Below are 25,300 nucleotides of genomic sequence, written 5' to 3' on the forward strand. Positions count from 1 at the left end.
ATACAGCTAGTAGTTTCTGGACAGTGTGAGAAACTGTAAGGGCTGATTAGCATTTGAAGTCTGCCACATACCAACTGTTACAGTAAAAGGAAATCAATCTGACAAAATGAAACATGACAGATGAAGATAAGTGAGGCGGAGAGGGAAAAGGTCAGTTACTGTGAAACTGATAATGCTAATAAACTAGTCAGTGGTAACCATCCTTATCATTTCTATTGATTATTCTTCAGGCTGTCACAATGATGTCAAACCACAGAAAAGGGCATTTATACTATCATTTCATTGATTAAAATCCAGTGGGAGAAAATTCTCATCTGAAATAGTTTATTCAACTCCAACAACTTGCAAAAAAATAAACAGTCCCCTCTTGATTACAAGCCACATCAGCACTGGTAGATAGGCTGGGAATTTCAGATACTTTAGATTCTTAGCTTGTTTCCTCTCTTTCTGTCCACCTTTCTGTTTCAAGTTCAGATGCTGTATGAAAGAAGGAACAGATGGTACTTCTGTTTTGTATTAAGGGGATGCACAAAGCAAAACAAATGGGATGCAAGGTGGTCTACAAAGGCTCAAAAGAAATGGAAGGCAAAGCCTATGCAAAATGCTGTCTCTTGTGTATAAAATACAATTTCTTTGATGTATTTCCTGCAGGTTAAGTTGTATCTGGAGAGAGGAAGACATAGCAACCACCCTTGGATAAAGCCTCTATTTGCAACCTGATACATTTAATGGCTCTCCTGGCAGACATGCAATTTTCCCCTACACCTCTAAAAGAGTGGACAAGGGCAACACTTGGCCCGAGAGTGGTCATAGCAGGAAATCTGTTTAGGGAACTGTATTTCATGTCACCATCATTACAACATAATCATGCTGACAGCCTGGTAAACTGATATGCAGGCAAGAAAAGGAACTAATCTACCTTAGAAGGAATTATCAGCCAGGTAAATATACACCATCTCTACTTAAGTTCTGAAACTCACTATCAAAATCTAAGGAAAGAGAAACATGAATAAACTGTTGGAATATCCTTACACTCATGTTAAAAGAACCTTCAGTTTTGTCACAGGCTAATCTCTTGTACATCTGTTACAGGCCGTGGCTACTGTGGCTGTAATAGAAGGTCATTTTCACTTACAGTTTTTCAATGATCAGATGCTGAAAGCATTCTTTGAATAACTAGTGACTTTTGAGTACTCAGAGGTGCAATGAAAATAAGACTTAATTTTTCAAAAATATGACAGTTTCACCTACAAAAATCTGCAAATCACTTACAAAACACATATGAAAGCTGGTGTGCAGGTAGTATACCTAAGTAACAGCACAAATCCCTTGCAGGAGCAATGCAACTGGCATTTCATAAGCAAACAAAAGATTAAAGGCTTATGTAACTTGTCATTCCTCATAAATGTACAAAACCAGAAGCTGCTACAAATGGATGTTTAGCAAAAATAAATGGAAAATAGAATAGTGATACCTATGTTTACACCTCCACCGTAAGCCACCAGAGTGCAATACAGAGACATTAACATGTAATAATTATGCAGTGTCTGCTTGTTTCTACGACCAGCATGCACACAGAAGTGTCAGGAAATGGGCCTCTAGATCAAACAAAACAAATCAGACTCAAATGTTTTATCCTGGTGCTTCAAAACTTGTTTGCAAATATTCTTCACATCAAGTACACACAGCAATTAAAATTATTAGCACTGCAAGAAACTACACTCTGTACAAAGAAAACTCAATTTTTAAAGCTTCAAGTGCAAAGACACCTTACAAAACATTTACAAGCTAAGAGCTATCATAAAAAGAAAGGGGTCTCACAATATTAGCCGCCAGCCAGAATGTGAGCTGCACTGAAAAAAACTCCTTTATATTCCTGTTGTTGTCAATAAATTACTGGAATTACGTGCCATATAAAAAGAAAATAACATCAAAAGCACCTAAATCCATTTGATGTTTTAAGCTTGCAAAGGAGAGGCTCAATCCAACAGACTGTAGTATGAAAGTAAGATTTCTTGGCAGTAACCTAGCAATTCCATGCTTCTGACGTGTGGCCTTTAAGCAACAAACATGCAGCAGAGTGAGGAAGGGTGTCTTCCACCTGCATTTAATAATCTTATCTACAGAGTAAGCAAAGTTTTAAGGTAGTATTATGAGTATTTAGAATTCTCAGGAGTTTTATACAAGTTCTAAAAAGACAAATCAAAGTCATTGGATAGCCAGTTATGTAAAAACTTAGCCATGCTGTAGGAATGGTAAAGTAGATCAGGCAGTGTAAGACATGGAGTTAACAAAATGTGACTTATAACTCAATAAGTAAGAACTATTCAATTTGTTATTTCCATGCCCCAATAATGCCTCCTTGTGTGCCTCAACCTGGTGTGTTTTTTTTTTTTTTAAAAAAAAAAGAAATAGAGACTCAGAGCATGGAATAAAAAATGAAAACCAGAAGAAATGGCTGTAAAATGATAGTGGTATAAAAGGATGTTATAATACCAATAAATTATGCAAATATGATGTTTGTTCCTATCCATTTCAGATTCTGACTTGCAAAACTACTGTGGCACTCTCTATACCATTTTTGTTATGGAATTGAAATAGGTGTAAAATCTCTTTCTTACCCATTGTACCTCCTGGGCTCTTTTGAGTTCTGCTCAATATAAGGCTTCTCCATTGCCCCCTCTTTTTCTTTTTATTTCTTTTTTTTTAACTTAGCATTCAAGAAATAGTATTTCATAGAAAAACAAATATATTACCAGATTCAACTTCAGTGGACTTAACAGCAGAAGAATAAAATGGTATGTTTGCTCTACTAAGGAGGAAGGAACTGTGGAAAATTCCTAGCATTAAAGGAGGCAGCTTCAGAAGGCATTTATTCTTGGAAGTCAGTTAAATCCCCCCTACAACGAAGTCTACATGTGTAAGGGTTAGCTGCAGCTGCACCTCCAAGCAAGATAAAAATTTTACTTAAGCAAGCTGCATTCACAATGATATGTACTAGTCACAGATATTCCCAAGCAAAAACACTGGCAGAACCAATTCCATTGAACAGATTTAATTAACATTTTTGTCATTATCAGTGGAGCAATCAGTCTGTTTTGCATCTTTTGATGGTATTGCTTGCATGTTAGAAATAGTTATTAAAATCTACTCTGTAAACCACTGGATTTCTTTCTTTACAGTGATCAGGCAGAGTATACAATCTCTCAGCTAATACCAACCAAACTGCTTTCTTCCTCTAAGACAGATTGTTCTAATCTTCCTCAGTACAGATATCATTCATCTTGTTCTGTTCCATTTGATGCACACAAACTAATAAGGATATAGGATTGTTACCAGAGAGCATTTATTTCCTGAATTAAGCCCAGATCACCTAAGGGGCTAAATAATTTTTCTAATGCTTCAAGACAAATGCATTAGAGATGCTATAAGCGCTACTAGTACCTTGTCAATAGAAACAAATCTAACTACTTCCCACCCCAAGGGGAAAAGGGTGGTAGTAGTCAGGAAAGGGAAAGCTTGCTTATATTTTGCTTCACGTGGAAGAAAGGGAACAACTGTTTCCATTGTAATAGAACTTTAAAAAATCCTTTTGACTAATTATCAGTGAAAACTTTAGAGAGGAAAAGGTTAGGGACTTACAAAACCCTGCACAAAATTGCTCAGTGTCTAAGGCATTAGGAAAAATCACATTTTTCAGAATCATCATGGATGTGGCTGATCTTTTACTAACAATGATAAGTTGGCAAATCTGTAGATGGGAAGAATGTCACCACGCGAAGTTTTATTATCCACAGGAAGGATTCTATAGAAAGCAGCCCATGGAACCATGTGTCTTTTTTTTTTTATCAATGAAAGTGATAAAGCATGAAAATAAGTTTTTTATTGCTCAGAAACATCCTGACATTTTAACATTAGTGATTCTTCTTCCTGCCAAGAGTCAAAACATAGCATACATATGCCTTTCAGCAGTCACCTCATTTTATGATCAACTGATAAATCATCAATAGTATGTAGAATGAGTAATGAGTTAATTGAACTTTTTAAGAAAAAAAAAACCAATAGGATCCCACAACACTATTTGCAAATATACTTAATCTTCAAATAAAATAGATAGTATCTCCCCCTGCCCTGACTCAGATTTTCTTACACTCTCTTTGCCATTCCTGCTAAAAGCTTTGAGCTCGTTACTCAAAAAGAATCCTGGGATAAGGCAGGAACGTGTAAAAGATAGACGTCCTTACCAAAACCAAAATGATAGGCTTATTATGTCAATTCATCTCACCTGCCTCAGATGGAGTACTCTTAGTCTACTACATATCAAACAGACATTAATATTTTCCCTTTTCAGAAATTTTGTTTTCTTCTTCGGTTTTCATTAACATTTTGTGTTAGTATTTAAGTCAAATTACTAAAACCAAATGTGGCCCAGTATCTACTTTCTCATAAAAATCCTACTGACCTATCTTGTAATAGTATCTTTACACTCTTAACACATTTTTAATTTAACTGAAATAAAAATTACGCATATAAAATCTTCACCTCAAATACAAATTCTTTCCCAGTTTAAAACTGGGGTGAGAAGGGCAGAGATCATCAAGCTGCCTGACAAATAAGTCAGTTTTTCCTCATCTCTCCCTCACAAAATCCTCAGTATCTGCAGTAGTAAAGGAAGTTTGGCAAAGTGTTATGTATTACAATATCCTAAGATCAGTAGAATCCATTATTCAATTCAAATCTCACAAAACCAATAACTTAAGGAAGGTGTATGTACTGGTATAGAAAACATCTATCTTCTTAACTATGCTTGTACTTTATCTATGCTATTTAATTTTTCACTTGAACAAGTGCTTAAAATGTTTCAAATGTCTCTTTCACTATATCCTATCACATAAGTTACCATAGAAATTTTTGCTTCTTAGAAAGTAAGAATTTCAAAAACCACTAGGAGGATAACTAGCTTATCAGATACTTCACAATAAGAAACAAACTTAAAACTCCTGTTGAAAAGTTCAAACTTATTTCTTACTGGGCATAAAATTGTTGTGTACATTTTCAAAAAAAACATTGAGATGGAAAACTAAACACCAATAACAAACAGCTGTATAATTGAAATGACAACATCTTGTAATCTTTGCTAGGTAGCATTCACACAGAAATCAGTGTTAAGTCCTGAAATGCAGGTATGTTCTATATTTAAAAAAAAAAAATTAAAAAAAATCACATTTACTGATGTGTTTGAGCTGCTCAGAAATTGTAAGGTTGGAAAAGAGATGTTGCTAAGGGTGACACAGTATTAAGTGCAAAATAAATCTAGAAGGAAGAATTGTTACGTATTAACAGACCTCAGTTAAATGGACCTGCATTCTGTTCAGGTACTTGAGCTTCAGCATTCATGAAGTCAAGAGGATAAGGCATTTAGAGGTCCTTTAATGTTAGCCTGAAAGCAGGGAGATGAAACAGACATTTATTTACCCCAATCAAGACCACCAGTGGCAGATTTCACTGCCTTTCTTAGTAACCTATTGTCCTGGTTTCAGGTGGGATGGAGTTAATTTTCTTCCCAGTCGCTGGTGCAGTGCTGTGTTTTGGATTTGGTGTGAGAACAATGCTGGCAGGACATGGATGGTTTTGGTTGTTGCTGGGTGATGTTTATACTAAGTCAAGGACCATTCAGTTCCCTGGTCCCTGCCAGCCAGAGGGCTGGAGGGACATGGAAAACTGGAAGGGGACAGAGCCAGGACAGGTGACCTGAACTAGCCAAAGGGATATTCCATATCATATGATGTCATGCTAAGTATATAAACGGGGGAAGAAAAAGGAAGGGTGGGGGGCCATTTGGCATTATGGCGTTTGTCTTCCCCAGTAACCATTACGCGTGATGGAGCCCGGCTTTCCTGGGGATGGCTGAGCACCCGCCTGCCCATGGGAAGTGGTGAGTGAATTCCTTGTTTTACTTTGCTTGTGTGCATGGCTTTTGCTTTGCCTATTAAATTGTTCTTATTTCAACCCTCAAGTTTTACATTCTTTTCCAATTCTCCTCCCCGTCCCTCTGGGTGAGGGGGAGTGGGTGAGTGGATGTGTGGTACTTAGTTACTGGCAGGAGTTAAACCATGATACCTATATAACGACAGTTAAGCAGTCAAAGTCTCCTAATATTTATCCCAATTCTTGCTTTCTTGCTGTTGCAATGAAAAAGACTCAGTATCTCTAGACAGACACATGAGAAAAATGAGCGGATTAAAAAATATACCACCAACACACACAAACTGAAAATTCATACCAGACGTGTTTATAGCATCAGAAAAATATGATTTTTTTCATTCTTTCCTCATGGGTTCCAATGCCTTTACTGCCATCTTCTGAACTTTTCACAGCTTGTCTGCTCATTACAAGAAGTATCAATTTTTTTTTCCCAGCAAAGTCATCAGTAGTGCAAATTGAGTAACTTTATCCCCTGGTTAATAATTCCACAATTACATTTGCTTTTACAAGAATCGGTGCTGTTGACTCAACTTCTTTATCAGTACATATCTATATTAAAAATACACTTATAAGTATGCACAAGCATATAAAACCTAGGTCTTTTTTAAGGTTCTGAAGTCTAATCACTTATAGTCAGTTAATCTATTTCACTTTTCCTTCTTGAATATAATGCTCTGGACTGGCTTTTATCCTATTACCTATTATACCACTTCTTATTACTTCAGTGCTTTCCAATTCATTGAAACAATCAGAATACTAAACCAATCCTCCAATCTAAAATTTTACACAAACATTTAATTGAATTATGGCCATATTTATATTGATAAACTGCTGAGTGTCTGGACATAAACTGAAATGTTCTAGTCCTTTTCTATCACTTACAATAGGTCTGACTTTATTTTTTTTTACTATTATTATTTTAAGTCAGACAAAAAACCAATATACTTTGGGCATAAGACATGGTTTATTAAGAAGCTTGCTACAGGGTACTTCTATATTTTCATTTAAGATTTAAGGACAAATTGTTGAATATGATAAGAAAACTTGCTTAATTCCTTTCATTTATTGCCACTCAATGCACACCTCTTAAGGCAATATAACCCTGGCAGGAAAGTAATGCAATTATGCTATGTTTTGCCTCTAACCATGTGCTACAGTGTAGAGGAAAGAAAAAAGATGATATTAAGTTGCATCTATCCAGGCTTTCACTGAGTTTTTGATAGTATTTCCAAATCCAAATACTTTCATCACACATCTTTTAGAACATCAAATAACAGTCTAATGAAATTAATGTTTACACATTAATGTTATGATGGAATAATATTCCAAAGCATATTCTTATGAGTCAGACCATTTGCAGACATGGAAACAGCACTCATCTGCAGTTTCACTTTAAGCTGAATCATGAATGCATGTGGCATATCTCATACAGACAGTGTAAAATGCATACATCTTTCCCCATAGGCAAGAACTGAAGAATAGATGAAAGCACAGAACACTTAAGAGTCATTTTTGGAAGTAGAAAGCTTGTGATTTACAACTTGAGTTAATTAACTTGTTTCTACAGGTACAGAATCTGCAAGAGTTAAATATGTTTTTGGCATTTCTGTGCTGTGTTCAGAAAAACATTTCACTTACAGAAGAAACTGCTATATTCTTTTTCATTGTTAAAAAGAGAGACTACACGTTATTGAAGTGGAAAATGAGTTTCCCTGACCGTGTTTTGTACTAATCTGCCCAGCTATTCAGCTCAACAATTTTTACTAACTGGGTGAAAAAAATGTCTGTAGTTTTTATTTCCCTTATTTTGCATCACTGCCAAAGCTTTAAAAAGAGCTGTTAAAACAACGCAGGGAAAGAAAAAAAAAAAACAAACAACACATCACCAAAGGGAAAAAAGGAGCATAAACGTACCCAGTTAGGTACAGAACTGCAGAGGAACTTCAGTACCACCACTGGCCCTCATTAGAATAGGATAATGTAGACTCCTCATGGCTCAAAATGAACCTGTATGACACTGGGGTCCCCAAAAGAGGGAAGAAGATTTGAAAACAAGGAAAGGCTGACACAGGTTTTCAGAAAAGATGTAATTGCACTGCATTGTCAAAACATAAAAATCAACCCCTTACTTTTCGAGCGTTACTTGCTGTTGGCATTTTTTTCCACCAAGGAGTAGGGAACCTCTCCCATGACCACACAGGGAGGAAGTCTGTAAACCCCCAAAGACTAACTGCTACGAAAGCAGTTCTATGGCTGTTTCCTGGCTATCCAATATTACCTGGGGAGAAGAATGCACTTTACAATCTGACATAATGAAATTGGGAGAGAAGAGGGATGGCAGGAGAAGGGAAGTGAGACTATCCAGAGATACATATTACAGACAGGAGGTTATAATCAAACACTTTTATTATGGGTAAATACAAGATTTGTCAAAAGTGTATTACTTTCCTGGCCTGTTTATTTTCTCAAAGGTTATGTGGCTCCCATCAAAGATTAATTTGGAGGATTATCTCTGACTACTGAATGCAATTATGCTATCCCACAGACAAGATTATCCTTTCGTCTGATAAGGAATTCTCTTGCTGGAAAAAAAAACCCAAAACTCAACTGAACAAAAACTCCAGATCACTATGAACTGCTATCCCAAAACAACAATAAATATCTTGTCAGCCACAGAAACAATGATACACCCTAAGCATTAACTACTCTCTTTTCCTTCCAGCGCGTTCACTGATTTTTGCCTTCTTCTGTGTTACCTTCACATTTTTCAAGAACTCTAGTCCTCCAGTCTTCCACTCTTAACAGTCTGATCTGCCCTTGAAAGCTTGGCAGAGCCAACCTGCTGTAATCTTAAAGCAATACTTTTGTAACAAGTTTTGCTTAAATAATGGTTATAGCTTTTTACTGGAATTGCTGATTTAGAGGGATTTATGTATGTGCTACTGCTGGATACATAATATTAAGCAGTGTCGGGGAAACTTACCTACAAATACAGCAATAGGTATTATAACACTTTCAAAATTACGGGAGATTGTACAGTTCTTTTTCAAGTAAATTATTCCCACAGACAACAAGATTCTTGCTATCTGACAAGCAAGGCACACTGAGGCTTTAATTCTGAATTCCCTTCCTTATGATGTTACTTCTGTATCAGTATCACACACACCTGAAGTCTATCTAACAACCATCAGTTAAAAGTGAGACCAAGTCACAGCTCGTTTCAACAGACTGTTGCTGTGCATGTGGTGCAGACATCAAGCAGTAACTCATAATAATTCTCAGTCTGGGAAGAAGCAGATGTGAGGAAATCCTACCTCATAGGATTCAGAAAATACAGTGGTCCACTATCTGCACCTACTTCCATGGTGGTCAGAGCATCCAACTCAGGTTGGACAGGACTTACGCAGGGTCAGCTGATGTGATCAGACCAGGTTGCTGAGGGCTTTATCCTGTCAGGTGTTGAAAATCTCTAAGGATGGAGGTTGCACAGCTTCACTGGGCCTCTGCTCAACTGCTTGGTTGTCCTTGGGGAAAAGGTTTCTCCATATATTCAGTCTGAACTGCTCCCCCCATCCTGTTTCAATGTATACCCACTAGCTCTCACTCCCCTCCAACGCACCACTGTGATGTGAAAAGTGTCCCTCTACAGTTTGAGTAAGTCCAGCTCACTTGGCTTCCTCTAAAAAAGTGCTTCAGCCCTTGACCATCTTTCTTGATGGTCCACTGCTAAACTTGCTCCTTTTCACCTGCATTTTTGTTGTATTGGGGAGGAGAAAGGGAGCAAAAATTGCATGCAGTATTTAAACACATTTAAAGCAGCACTGAACAGAAGGCAACAGTAATTTTCCTCAACCAACTGGCTTCACTACTGCTTACAAAGCCCTCATTGTTGGCCTTTTTGACCCTGCTGCCAGGGCACACTGCTGGCTTATGCTCTGGCTGCTGTTTTCCAGTGGCCCCTCCACCTCCACAGCGTTGTCAGCCCTCAGCCTGCACGGTGGCCAGGGGCTCTATCTTGCCAGGGACACTAGGAGGTGGTTGTCCTTAAACATGTCAGTTTTTCTGAACTCCTTTATCCTCCAGAGCTGCCTCTTAGGGCATCTCACCTACCAGTTTCCTGAAGAAGACAAAATCTGGTCTCCCCATTACCACCCTCAGGACCCTGATCTCACCACCACAACCCAAGACTCCTTTGATATTACATCCCCAAATCAGTTCTTCCCTATTTGTGAGTAACAAATCCAGCTGCACACGAGCCCTGGATAGCCCATGCAGTACCTACCTGTATCAAACACTGATTCCTCACATTTCCCAAAAAGGTACTCAATTGCTTATGTCCTGCTTTATGACCCTTCCAGCAGACGTTAGGGAGACTGAAGTCTCATGAGCAAAATGCTCCTCTGGTGCTGCTATACAAGGAACAGTTTTTACGATGAAGGAATGTGATTTATTGTTTCATTTGGAGAAAACAGAGGTTTTTCATTTTCTGGGGCTTTTTTTCTTTATTTTTTTTTTTCCAAACCAGAGTAAAAATGCCCTGCAATAGTTTAGAGAATTTCTTCTGACCTAAATTATTGGAGAAGTAAGATCATTGTTTCAAACCTGATCAGAATCACATTTAGCAATTCAACAAAGCTAGGAATTAATCTTCTCCACATGGCTTAAACTCCAGCTACACAATTCTTGCTTTTTGAGGTGACCCACTTTCATTTACTTCACTAGGTAGTCCCCTATACAACAGACTTTTCTCTTATATTCTCTGAAAAATTGAGTGTTTTTCTCCTAATTGCTTTTTTGCACAGTTTTCCCACAAGGGTATCTAGGTGAAAACTTCAATAGTTAACATCAAAAGAGTGCTTAATACCTTAGGTATGATTGTTATACATAAAGATATCACAAACACATCAATCAAGATACTGCCTTCCCATTTCGGTCATCTCATGTTAAAAAAAAATAATTGTGATATAACAAAACTGTAAACTAGTCATCAATTCAGATGTCATTATTAATGATGTTGCACACTAATATATGAAAAAGTAAAAAGGTTAATCATTAAAGGACTATTAAAGGACTTGGTGTACCACACCAATTCTCTGTGGAGTTCCAATGAAACATTTCTTGTCATTACTCATTAAGAAAACACCTTATACATTGAGATATAAATGAAAACAGTTACCAAGGGTTTCAAATGCTATGAGAACTTACATTTTTTTAATTTCAGAGACCAAATCCCACTGTTCACTATGTAGTATTATTCCCACACACATCAAGAGATCTTCACGTCATCAGCGGAAAAATAACCCCCACCCCCCCTTATATAACAAAATCTCAGCTTCCTCTTCTGACAGGTTACCTTTCATGTAGTTCACTGAGTACCTACAGACAGGCTATATACAGGAAACCTGGGGACTGTCTTGGTTTTCCACGTGTAGAGTTCCCCAGGCAAAGCCAGGAAAACCAAATGTCTAGAGACAAAAGTGATGTTACCTCTCCAAAAACAACAGCAGGGGATAAACTGAAAACTAATCTGGGGTGGGGGTAAGGAGGGTGTGTCATGGTACATTTTTATTTGGAAAACAAAATAAAGCATTTTTGATTCCTCTACATGCATGAGAAAGCTTGGCAAAAATTTCACAGGAGAACTTAGGCTTTTTTATATCTATACCCTAAAGTCAAAGTCTTTTAAGCTGCACTTAAAATGCCTTTTACACATTAGCAAAGAAATATTCTTCTGTAGTGCAAAGTTAATTTAGTAAGCTTTGCTCTGTGTAGTCCTAGAATCAAACTAATTAACAGTAAGAAATAAAATTTAGAATTTTTATCTGTACTGTGCCACGACCTTCTACCACGATTTTGCTTCTTATCACTCTAAGTAACACTACACAGAGCATTCAAGGTTGAGATTTTTTTAATTACTTGAAGACAATATATCATGCAGTAATCATACTTATGCCTGCCTCATCACAATAAATTCTTTAGCAAGCTTCAAAGTACACAAATTCATCCAATTTCCTATGAAAAGACCCACCTGTTGGTCAAGGAATGTCACTGTCTAGAAAGAGCAAATAAAAAAAAGTTCTCTTTAAAGTGTGCTAATCCATACCGCAGAATGAACAATCGGCCACAAATAATGCTTCATTCTTTGTTGCCAGTTTAAAAATGTGTATCTTCTTCCAGGTTGTCTTGTACATCTTAAAAGGGCTTTCTTAGTAAACAGTTATTGAAAGAGCTTTTTCAAGGTATACATTTGAGTTGTTCAAAAAAACCAAACAGCAAGAAATCAAAGTCTGACCAGAAGAGAAAGTACAGAACATAGCATACAACAAGAGAATTACATTAAATTTCTGCTTTTGTGTTAAGAGTACCCACTCAGCTCATGAAAATAAATAACCTGCTATAAATGCTCTGAGACCTGGAACTTCCTCTTACCCATTCAGCCATGCTAAAACCACTTAGCAAGGCCATATACTAGGCTTGAGCTGTAGATCTGATATATTGTTTGGAAATAATTTTGCAAGTTAACTTTAAGGAGAGGCTCATGATAAAAATGAAGCCTCAACAAACTTCTACCATAAACAGTCCCCACTTGATACAGACTGGTATTTCATTCTGGAGCCATACCAAGACAATACAAACAACGGGTAAGTCCTTCAACATCAAGGCAAACTGACAATTGAGTTTTTATTATTCTTCCAAAAAGCATTAAGATACAGTTTACAAGGCCACAATCCCTTCTTTTCAGCTGTCCCAAGAAGGGTATAAAAAATATAAAATGCACCCAACTTTACAACATGTTTTAACATTCTCTTATTCTGAAGTAGTCAAGCTGGCTTGGGGGTCCAGCACAGATCAGAGCAACGCTAGGACTGACCAAGCTTTAGCATGCACCAAGGCTTGGTATTTGGAGGGGCTTTTATCAACTTCTGTCATCTCACTTGCCTTCCAAGTTTTTGCAATGGACTCCTCCCAACCGACAATTTTTCACAGAGGGTAAGTCAATGACTGAACAGCTTTGTATCTTCTCTCCATCCAGAGGAGAGCACATACCTAATATTTCTGTTAAAAAAAAAAAAGAGTGGGGGTGGTGGGTGGTGGTAGTGTTCTGTCGTGGAAACTGACAGCACAAAAATGCTGTTCCAAACAATTTACAGTAACTTTATGACTCCTCCTCATCTATAAGGAACAGAAGTCTTCACAGATTCTGACTGTGTCACCATCACCTGCTGTGTTTTGTTCCAGGGCAACCCAAAGACTTACTAGTTCATTTCTGAGCAGTGTCACACCATCACTGATAGCAGGGAGGGCATTCTAGAAGAAACAGTTTTGATGACTTCTTGATCCACACTGATTGGCTTCGAGTAACAATAGAATCCTGTATTCTCAACATTCTAATCATGGGGCACTCCAAAGTACATTCAGAAGCTATTAAAAGCTTTAAGAGGCTTTGAACCCACATGCTATTTTGGGATATATAGACATCTAAAACAAATTAGTATTTTTTAAACTCTCATAGCATATACATGATACTGCTTGCAGTGGAAGCTTCTATTATATTAATAAATATGATGGTTTTCAGAGGATGATGGGAGAACTGATAGCATCCAAATCCCAGTATTTCACCATAACACAAGATCTAGTGCTTTAAGTCAAGCTATTTCATTCTGGTCCTAGCATGACGTAACTTCTCCAGGTATTTCTAGTTACAATTTCTATCTAAAAACAAATAAATCAGGCTATACTCTTTCACAAAGAGCCTAGAAGTAGTTTGTCTAACAGTAGACTCCAGACACATCACAAGTTTTATATAGATATGGAAAAGACAACTGGCAGTCTTTCCCTCTTCCCTACACTCCCCCTAAGCTCAGAGAAAAGGTATTTTCTTCCATCCTCTTACGACACAAAATTTAGTCCTCCTCTTGCCCTCATTGCATCTTTTGCACCTGACATAACTGTGCACTTTATGCATTTTTAAAAGATGCAGGTTTTCTAACATGGCCAGCATGTCTGCAAACAGTACAAATCAGATACAATCAGGCATTTGTAGTGTTAGAAAGAAATCTACTATGTTACTATTACTATTGTCAAAAATAAGAAATACAGCACAGAGAGAGCTCCTAAAGAGCAACTTGCAAAAATTTTGCATGCAATCTTGAAAGGGCTTTTTTTCTAACTATTCTTAAAGAATTTCGATTTTTATGTTAGCCTGGGCATTTGGGCTAGAATTAGAGTTGCTAAGCATCTGGGGTCAAGAGGCCAAAGACTGCCATTTAAAGCCCACAGCACCCTACAAATGCTAGCCTGAATTCAAGCTGTTTTCTCAGCTCACTCTCATTTTTCACAGCTGAGAAGCAGATCATGAAGCAAGCCTTCATTTTAATTTCATTACCATTCTCTCAGACTGAAAACCTTCCAATCATCTGGATTTCCAAAAACTTTATGAGTGGGAGGAGCCCCTCTGTATAAGGAAAAAACATAAATATACATTGTTCGTACACAAAACCTGCGGTTGCACCTGAGAAACATACAACCCAGCACAGACACAAAATTGTTTACAAACCTTGCAAAAAGTTGATTTTTTGTTAAACAGTTACGTAATATCCAGTATTTAAAAATATCTTTCCTTATGCTATCTTTCTCCTTCCTAGCCACATTTCCAGGGTCACCCCCAGAGTTCAGTCTACACTGATCCTACAAAACCTACTACCTGCATGCTCCTTTGAAAACTAGAATATGCCATCTACTGGTAATTTAATAAATTGGAAGTTCATCCATCACTACTTTAAACTTTGTAAATTTTCCTGTATTCAATTTAAACACAAAACTAAAGGAACAAGCTCCAGCTAAGTCCTTCAGATTGCATTCCAGCATTTAGTTAAACAAGTTACAGTTCACAGGATACCCAACAACAAATCAGAAAGCTATAATAATGCTACACTGTAGATTTTGTTCAGCACAACTTTCTGAGTCTTTGTCGAATTCATTTTCCTTCTCTTTCTCTGCTGCTATTTTATTATTTTATGAGAGGGAATAAACAATCTGCTACGCCCTATTTAGTCTGAGTTTTTTAGAACAACAATGCAATGAACAGCTGTGTAGCGCCTTCCTAGCAATGTCAAATAACTGCAGTTGCCTAACTGAACTTAAAGAACGAAGTTGTCTGAAAGATTTTTGTATAGTGGAAGTTTACCGTGGGGGTGGTGAGACACTGGAACAGGTTGCCCAGAGGAGCTGTGGATGCCCCATCCCTGGAAGTGCTCAGTGCCGGGCTGGACGGGGCTTTGAGCAACCTGGGCTAGTGGAAGTTGTCCCTGCCCATGGCTGGGGGGTTGGAATGGGGTGATCTTTAAGGTCCCTTCCAACACAAACCACTCTACGATTCTATGGTTTCAAGAGAACAGTATCCCAGTTTTAGTAGCCGTGCTGTTACTGATTCACCTTGACATGTATGGCCCAGTTGTGCTACAGGGGACAGTTCAAGGTAAGTTTCCAAAATTGTGTTTTTAGGGTCTGGCTACCATAGGGATAGCTTCCACCTTCACAGCTTGTTAACACACACTTCCGAGGAAGTTGTTAGATCCAGAGATGAGGTGCTCGACCTGCAGTCAAGTGCAGCGGGACTGGCAGGGTGTGTAAATGGAGGAGCACTTTTAGCCCTGGGACTCCGCGGGCAAGGCCGCAAGCACACCGCGGCCGGCCCTCTGCCACCGCCGGCGCGCATACCTACGGCGTGAGCTCATGAGCACGACTCCTGCTGCGCCTTCAGGCTGTGGCTCACGGGCTTCGAGAAGACGAACCCCATCCTGCCCTGCAGCGCAGAAGAGACGAGGCAAGTGAGGCCGGCGCGGCCGATAACGGGGTCGGCACCGCGGGAGGCTCCCCTCGGCCTCGGCCGCCCCCGGGAGGAGCTCGGCTCGGGCGGGGGCGACGGACAGGCCGCAGGGCAGCAAGGCCGAGCCGCCTCGCGGGAGACCCACAGCGCCTCCTCCTCTGCCAGCGGCCCGGCCCACCCCGCTCCCGCCGGCCTGGCGGAGGGCATCGCCCCGCCCCGCCTCGCTTCCGGGAAAGGCACCGATCGGCTGCTGGCAGGCGGCGGCGCTCACGGAGTTCAAAGGGCCGAGGCCGGGCCGCCCGCCCCGCCCCGCTCCCACCGGCGTGGCTGGTGCCGCGGGCGGCCCCCGCGCTGCGCGGCCTCGTGACGCGGGAGCGCGCGGCGCTCGTGCTCCGTGAGGCGGCCGCTCGGAGCGACTGTGTGGGAGCGGCACCGCTGCCGGGGGCCGCGGCCTGGGCCGCTGGTGTCGGTAGCCGGTGACACCTCGCCTTTTGTTACTTTCGCGCTCGTTTCCAGTAACATCCCGTACTTTCCAGCAGCCCGAAAGAAACGCGGTGCCGTGCGCGCGGGACCAGTGCCACGCACGTCCTGAACCGGGGGGGCAGCGCGGCCCCGACGGGTCGGCACCGGCGTCGGGCAGCTGCAGCGCGGGACCCGCTGATGCGGGCAGCTGGGGCGGGGATGGACGTGTGCTGGGCGGGGAGCGCCGGCCCTGCGGTGGCCAGCACGTGTCGCCCGCCCCTCCTCCCCCCCCGCCCCCACTCCTTTTTTTTTTTTTTTTTTAATGTGGAAACTGTTGCAAGAAATTTCCCCGAACTCTTCTCCATGTTCAACGTGTACGCAGGCCCTGGCGGGTTCACAGCTCGGGCAGTACACATCGGCAAAGAACGGCACTACATGCCTTGGCCGTCGGGCTTCTTGCCGTACTCCTCCTTTCATCGTGTGTCAGAATGTTTTCATGACATCATCACCCGTAATTGCAGGCTGACTTTGAAATCAGAAGAAATTAAATTTTCGTAATTAAAAAAGTGTTGAGGTAATTATTTTCTGTCAGTCGGCTTTTTAAACAGTGAAGCAAATATTGTACAGGATTCCTGGGATTCTTTTGGCGCTGAAGATATCTCACTAAACGTTTCCAACACCAGAATATGCAGCACCTCAAACACCAGCTCGCAGTGGAATCTGACACCCCACCTTACAGCAAGAGTCTTGTAGTTCAAGATGCAGATGCAGTGAGTGTCATTTTCAAATACTTATATCTGCTAATGTCTTGACCTGCACCTGATTCTTGTTAGTATTCATTCCTTTTCCAAATGCATGCATTTTTCTTTTTTTGCTAAGGTTGTGTTTTTGAAAAAAATGTCTGAGAAGACAGTTTTCTTCCCATTTTTCCTCCCCCTTTTTTTTTAACAGCACAGCAAAAATAGGAGAAAAGTAAAGGGGGAAAAAGGGTTTTTTCTATTGTGGAAAATTGCTTGACATTTTTATTTCGAGTCTTCCCTAGAATTTGAATTTTTTTTGTGATATTTTGGAGATGCCTGTGATTTTTAGAAGTATTTAATCTCCTGACCACACATAGTTTCAGTTTTTAAGGAGATACGAATTTTAAAAACATGATGGTAGGATATATTTTCAGCTCCAGAGGTTTGGCTCTGGTCCAAGTCAAACTTCTACTGTTAGAGTATAGTGTAAGAGTTGATTTAACTTGCAAGGATGAAGGCATCTAGCCCAAGATTCTGCGTACAGTTTTGAAAGTGAGGGGGTTGTCCCCAGTTAATACCTTCCGTAAAAACGGAAGGTATTATATTGCTTGCTTGAATAAAAATCCTTGCATAAGTCATGGTTTATCTGAAATAACTAGACACCAATCATAGGAAAGGAACATTGACAAGCCCTGTTCTGGCAAACTTCTCTAGGGTTTAATATGTGCATAAGGTTATATCTAGAATCAAAATATTTTCTGCCATAAAGATACAGTGAATGGCAGAAACAACCAAGGGAGTGGGAAATAGGGGTGCTGACTCACAAAATCACAATCCTGCGCAGAGAACTGGAGGATACACTGGACTATATGTGCTTAATTCTAATTGCTTACAATCCAAGAAGGTTAGTAAGGTTTTGCAAAAGGATACATAGAAGTCTTTTAGATACGTGAGTGATGGGTGATTGTGTAAAATGTTACGAAAAACTGAGATTATTGTAACCATGGGAAGGAACTGAAAAAATTAATAAATGGTGGCGTACTGAGGACAAAAAGAGAAATGCTGTAATAAAGGATCAGAGAGTGAGAAGGCAGAGGAGAACAGAAGAAATTGTAACTAATAGAAGAAATTACGCACTGCTGATAACAGACCTGTCCACCCGTGAGTAGAAGAATTCATCCTCCAAGTGCGTTGGAGTAGTGGCTTGTGGGCATGCAACTCCCTGAGGTCTTGCCTGCTACTGGTGCAGCAAAGACCCAGGGGAGAGATCTCCGGCTATGCTCCAGCTCCGCGCGAGATGGCAGTACAGCCCTGGCATCCACTGACAGGAATTTCTTCAATTCGGCATCATCGGAGAAAATTGTGGTTGATGGGTCTCTCACCAGTAAATTTGAGTGAATGTAATTTTCCTTCAAAGCAGGTTACTAAAGATATCATCCACCCCCACCCACCAAGCCTCTTTCAGCCAAGCGAACCATTTTGGTCTGTCCAAATTCCTTTTCTTGAGCAGAAAGATATTTCAGAGTGCGGTAGACCTCTGTATTGCAGCTCTGGTATACCTCTGTACTGCAGAGGTCTGGTTTCTGTGGAGGGGTTAACATGATGGGGCAGCAGATTTCAATAATACAAGAACAGAGAATGGGGCAGGGGGGCAGAGGGGGAACTGCGGCTGACTGCTAGGGAAATGGGAGTAGTTTCTGAAGAAAGGATTTAGGGTTTAAGAAGTAGCAGGAAGAATGGAGGCTAGTTTCATATAGGGCATGAAGAGCCACTGTAGTTTATATGCGTGGAGGAGAGGCATGTTTGAGCTACACCAGACTGCAGACACTGGGGTGGAGACCATCTGCAACAGGGCCTGCAGCTCCTGCCTCTTCTTGCTGGTACCTGCTTGCTACTCTAGACACGAGCTGAACAGTATGATTTCACTGATACTGTGAATATTCACAGAACCTTACTGGGGACGTTGCCTATCCTGTTCCAGTTCCCACACCCCCAGTCACATCACTGCTTTTCATTTGAGTGGCTGTCACAAGAAATCAGAAACACCTCTGAAGAGCCACAATCAAATCCAGAATGATTGGCTGATTGATACCTGTCTTAACCCCTTCATCAGTGTCTTGCTACCACTGTGTTTCAAATGCATAATAAAGAACAAGAGCTGGGTTAAGTGGTGCTGCCAAGTCTACTGTGACACAGTGCCAAATTCATTATGCTCTGGCACATTGTCACCTGGGAAATACTGTCCTGTGGAGTACAGCAGTATAAAACCTAGGTTTAGGCATGGGCTTAAGTACTTGATCCAGTACTCCAGGCTATAGCCTGTTGACCACCAGTCCGACAGGTCATGATACGGAGTCCACAGTAAAAATCAGACAACATCACATATCGCATGGTGCTGTCGGATTGTTGGCATTTCTGAAAGCAGGCAATGTTCCATTAGTCCAGAAAGCTATAGGGATTGCTGCCGCTGCAGAAGACCCACACACAGTCTGAAAGACATCTTGTAGTAATGCAAAACTGGCAGCCATTAGCCAGGCAGTCATGCCTCCTTCATCCTTGTCATCTTTTTAAAAAGATTAAATTATAAGATGTATTTTCTCCTCAAATAGTTGGTCCAAAAAAGATTTAAATCTTAGAAATTTTGATTCTGGTACTTAACTGAAAAATTAAGTAACCTGAAAGTGAAAATAACTGTAACTTGTGCCAATGCAGATGTTTATTGGTTAAGTCAAATGTGATTTTTACAATGCAAGAAAAAAAAAAAAAAAAAACGAACATAGAACAACCAGAAGAAATGTCTGAAAGAAAGCAAGCTTTTTTTTCTTATCTTTATACATAGCACATTTAGATTAATCAGCTTGAATTTTACTACAGTGATTTGAGTATAGAACAATTCATTACCCATTTCAGTTTCATAATCCAGATTAAGAAGGAAGCAAATCATGCTAGAGATAGATAGCCTGTAGGATTAATATTTGGAAAGGAGGTTACATGTGTATCAGTCTTCCTGATTGATTCCATTGAACTGGAAAGTTTATCTACAAAATTAAATTCCAAAATCTACCAACATTTTCTAGAACAGAACAGCAAATGTTTATTTAATACCTTATAACTTTAAAGCTGCTGGATCAAAATAGTTAAATAGTTTGAAAGAGATAAAAATCAGTGCCCTGAATAGTCTTTACCAAACCAATTTCCCTGCTTTACTGTAGTGTATATATGTGAGTACACTAGAAGTGGGCTGACTGCAAACACAAATGACTGCTAGAATTTTTTAACCCTGTGACAATTAATTCTTTAACTTGTGACAATTGCTTATTTTTATTTTGGGAATGAGTGTTCAGCAAAAAATTCAGATTTCTACTATCTTACGTTAATGACAAAAATTATTACGTCCTTGAAGATTTTTGGTTTTTGTTTTCATCTTACTATTCAACTTCTGAAAAAAGGAAGTGTATGAATGTATATAGATATGTGAACTTTGAAAATCCAAGCACGTACACAGAGTGAATACAACCTTTTAGCTTTGACACAGCATTCTTTGTTTGCAGTAAGGGAAGTCCCAATGTTATCTAATCCTCTTAGTTATCTATAGCATTTATCAGCTGACTAAAGTTGCACGTAAACTAGAAGCTTCCTCTTCATATTGGGAATGTTTTTGTAGTTATCTGTTGCTGTTATTGGAAAGAGCCTTCTCAGACTGGTTTGTGGCTGTTTTGTCTGAGCTTGTGACTGTTTGTAGCTGTATTTTTATGTAGCTGTACAAGTAAGTTTGCCATTTACAAATGACGTGTTTATTACTAAACAATTTAAAACTTGTTAAAATATGATCTGAATTAGTTGTACTGGTTACCTTAATGTCTGACACCAGTTCCTGTGAGTAGTGTGCCTCTTTCCTGAACTGGACAAAAAAAAGGACAAAACTGGTTGAGTAATTTCTACTACTACTCATCACATTCCTGATTTTTTAAAATAAAAATCCAAATTCCATTGTTAATTTAGGTGGTGAAATCTGCAACTGGAGAGGAACCCACTGGATAACAAAGTGTGGAATGGGTTTGTTTCACTCTGTCAATTCAAAGCTAAGAAGTTACTAAAGAGATATAGTGCTGCTTGATAATTTCCAGGGATAACGACTGCTTAGCTCATATTTGCTCATTTTGGTTTTCCATTTGGAAAAAGAATTCTTGCATTGCAAGTGCTGTAAATGCTAACCACGTGATACCTGCTCCCATGATCTGATTCTTTTCTTCCTTTCTAAGTGGGATTTGATTTACTGTTTATTAGAAAGCACCTTCTTCCCTGTAAGAAACTGAAGAATAGAGAAATGTTTAACATTTCATTTTTTGTTTGTGCTGTCCTTCTCACATTGTGACAGTTTGTTAGTCTCAACAGAGCCTTTCAGTATCTAAGCATGCTTGATACCATTAGAGGGGTTCCCTAACACTTCTAGATTGTCACCATGGAGTTTGTAGAGGTTGCTGTCCTCTCCTCTGTGGTATACACTGAGGTCACAGATGCTGTTGTTGGTATTGCAGTGGGCTCTGGTTACGCACTGCAGCAGTCCCTGTGGATGTTGGAAGGATTTCAAGAGAACCAGATGTGTTCCGAGGCATAGTCTAGTAGATACTGCTTGCCTATGCCTTTTAGCCCTTCCGGTGATGAAGGCAGCTTCGTAAAGCCAGGTGTTAACTTCAGTCACCAATCCTCTGTTTGACCTGCAGTCTTCATATCCACGATTTTACACATGTAACTGCATATTAAATACCACATGTGACCAATATTCAAATTACATATGCCCGATACAGTACAATACACTATAACTACTGCAACTAACCCCCCTGGTCTCAGGGAGCTGTTATTACCATGTAGCCCTGTGATACCATATCTCCAGTCCTAGTAGCAAGCCATAAATTTTGTAGTGAGTTTTTAAGACTTCAGGGCTGACATTTTTTAGGCCTGCTTTTATCTAAACTTTTCTTGACCTGCCTGCAGTTGGTGTTATTTGGCTTGTCTGTGGCAGAAATTTTGCTAAGTGATTGGTTTTCTATGGCTAATTTGTCTTATTTTTGTTATCTTTGCATGGTACCACCATGACTTTATGACTAATGTAATTATGTAGTGTAGACAAATGCAGGCTTTGTATGATAGTGAAAGATTCTTAGTTTTATATAAAAGCTCCGTTTCCCCTTTGGCCATAAACACTTTAAGTGTACCTATCATTAAGCTTAGTCTAATCTGTATTATTAATTCAGTATACTGAGGGTAAATGCACCTCTTTTATACAGTTCCATTGAGGTAGTTTTTTGACAACAGGAGAGATGTGCAGCAAAACCAAATGTGACTATCCAAAGCTGCTTTCCTCTGCTCCAGGAGCCTCAGAAAGGATGCAATTGTATTGTGCATAAGGTGCTTTTAGTTCCCAATATGGAAAATGTTTCCATATTCCATTTCCATATGGAAAATGGAATTAGTTTCAGTAACTCACGCATTATAGACACCCAAACTTGTGCCTTAATGTCAGATTCAGCAACAAAGTGCAACCAAAATGGTACACCGATACCAGAGCAGGGGATGTATTGAGGTTAGGGTAGACATCAGTAGGCCAAGAGGAACAAAAGTGGAAAGATGAACTCCTGTACAGAAAAGAATGCATATTTTTCAACTACAGCTAGTAGTTTTGTGGGTGCAAATTCAGTAGTAAATTTGCAGGAAAGTGCATAAATGTTTTTCAGCATATACAGCAGAATACAGCAAAGCATTCCAGCTATTTCATTCCAAATGCAGCTCTGTCTTTCATTTTGAAAGGTATCCAGCACAAAAAGAATGGGAATGACAGTTGTTGGCATTGTGATTCTGACTGAAAGGAACTGTTGTTCTGCGTGTCAGGGAAATCAGGTGGATCTGACAGCACAAGAAAGGTGAGTCTGCTGCAGCCCCATGCCCATAGATCCAACCAGTATGAGCTGACCGTGTATTCCCAGTAGGCATATGCACGCAGAACTCATGAATGCACTGCATTACATACATATGTACACACATGGCCAGCCACATAGGTGACACAGACACAGGGAGCACTCATACCAACATCAACAGCTTCATCCTGTTCTTCTCCCTGGATGAGCAGGACAGAGGTCTGGTGGTGGGAATATGTACAAGGTGGATTCCTCCCTCAGCTGTGCTCGGCCATTCTGATGACTAGCTGCCCCTGGACCCCAGCCACCTAATCTAGCATCTAGACACATGAGCCCATGAGGCCTGCAGCCCCTCTCCAGTTGCTGGTACCAACACCTCCCTCAGACATATAAACTCCACTCTAAACTCCACTCCCCTGACACCTCCATCTAGCTGGCCAGAACTCCCCTGCTCCCCCAGTACCAACCCTCCATGGTCTCTCCCTTAGAGACATAGGCACACCCACACCCCCAGTGGGTGTCTCCCCTATAAGCTCCCCAGACCCCATGGTCTCTCCAGCAGTTTCTCTGGGACTTCCTTGGTCCCTCCACTAGGGTCCCAGCTCCTCCTGTGATCTTGCCTTCACAGACACCCCCCACCCCCCGCCACTGCCTCCCAGGCCACTGCACAGCTCATCCAGCTGGATCTCACAAATTCAGGCACCCTCTTGCTCTGGCTGTTGCACCAAGGGAACATGGGCCCTGTCCCATTCCAAGGATAAGCACTTGGTGACACTCAGGTCTGCGCAGCTGCCAGCACCTAGGCACCAAGGCTCTCTTGCCCCATGGTCCCTGTCCAGCTGCTGCCATCATATACACAGAGGCCCTTGTAGCTGAGGTCTTTCTCCAGTTGCTGGTGCTGAAGTCCACTTACTCCAGTCTCTAGTTGCTGCACCATGGACACATGGGTCCTCCAACCCATGGTATGACTCCAGTTGTTGGCACTCAGACCCCCATATACCCATACACATGCCCTGAATAGAGTCCCTCATCCATGAGAAGAGTCAGAAAGCAGTTCAACAAGAAGAGAAGACAGACTGCACTAAGTGGACACAGGGCACGGCCAGACAAGTGCATTGACCAGCAGCTGTCTATGGGTAACTGGTCATTTTTATCCACTTACCCTTCTATTGTCTTATACTTGTTCCTCCCAAAATCACTTAGATCCATCCCTTTCATTATCCCTTTGGAACCTTTGGTTCCTTCCCTAAGCATCTCATAATAAGCCTTGCGCTATGTCAAAATGCATCCCATAATGTGTCCCACAGGGCACCACCAGGTAGCAGCTCCCTCAGTCCGAAAGGTGCTGTGGTCTTGTCTTATCCTGGTGGGCTCCAGACCTGGGGCTGAAGTTCTCCTGGGAGAGCCCTGGGAGGAGCCCAGGTAGGGTGTCCCTTTCTCTGAGTCTTTTGTTTGGGTTCCCACCTGCCTTGGGGCCGCCTCTGCGCTCCTCTGTGCTTGTGGAGATGGCTTTCTGATGGGCTGGTACCTCCTGTGACGGGCCTTGTGAGCATCAGGGACCGCAAGTTATTTGGGCTCGCCCACCCGCCATTGCCTCTCCGTGGGGGTGCGGAGGAGGTTTGATCATATAACTTAACATTCCACATTGTCCTTTCTGAGGGGCTCACACGATTCTGAATATTTGGACCGAAGTCAGTGAATGAAACCAAGCTTTGTCAAGCACCTCCACGGCAACGTGCTGTATCAACATAAAACCTGATGGCTTCCAGGTAGGGATCCCCGTGGCTTCTCAACCACCTGCTGGCTTATGGCCCGTGAAAACATTAACTGCGTACTGCAGATGGCCGTACCTGGTGCTTATGGCAGAGAGAGAATGAGGGATCGCACCCACCCCTTCCCTCCCTCAGTGCACACCTCTGCCACGTGCACGCTGGCCACGGGTTACAGTTTTGGATTTGCTTTGTATTCCATACTTAGAGGGTAGCTGATCAGTAGTAAACTGTTCTCACGGTGGCTCCTTGGTCCTTTGGTAGATCAGTGTCCTGAGTAATATTCCTGTTTTGGGGTTGCTTTCTTTTGGGAAAGTTATGGCAGAGATCTGCCAGGGTTATGTTTTATAACAAAAGAAACATTATCACAGCAAACGAACTCTATACTGGACTGTATTATCAGATTGCCCTATCAGCTTATTGATTGGAGCTGTACCCCCAGCAGGGTCGTTAAGTGGCGGGGCACAGAGCTATGTAAAGTTGGAGCAGCAGCGCACCGCTCCCGGGCTTCACGGCCACCTCGGGTGCTGCTGTCACCCGCCGCACTGCCAGCGGCGCCCGCCTGCCCGCGCGTGGAGCGCGCTCCATAATGCCACCCGC

The 25,300-nt window shown here is 41.0% G+C and overlaps 1 protein-coding gene across 1 annotated transcript in view; it reads right to left on the reverse strand.

Annotated features, from left to right (window-relative positions):
* PLGRKT (plasminogen receptor with a C-terminal lysine) overlaps positions 1-25,143 on the reverse strand; it is a gene marked incomplete at its 3' end in the record, with an annotated part of 36,244 nt that extends 11,101 nt beyond the window's left edge. The window contains 1 exon segment of the mRNA XM_080372634.1: positions 15,725-25,143. Coding sequence (XP_080228760.1) covers positions 15,725-16,021 — 297 coding nt within the window. The 5' untranslated portion in view covers positions 16,022-25,143.
* Between the last annotated feature and the right edge of the window lie 157 nt (positions 25,144-25,300).

Source organism: Falco punctatus (assembly GCF_963210335.1).
Source record: "Falco punctatus genome assembly, chromosome: Z".
Lineage (NCBI taxonomy): Eukaryota > Metazoa > Chordata > Aves > Falconiformes > Falconidae > Falco > Falco punctatus.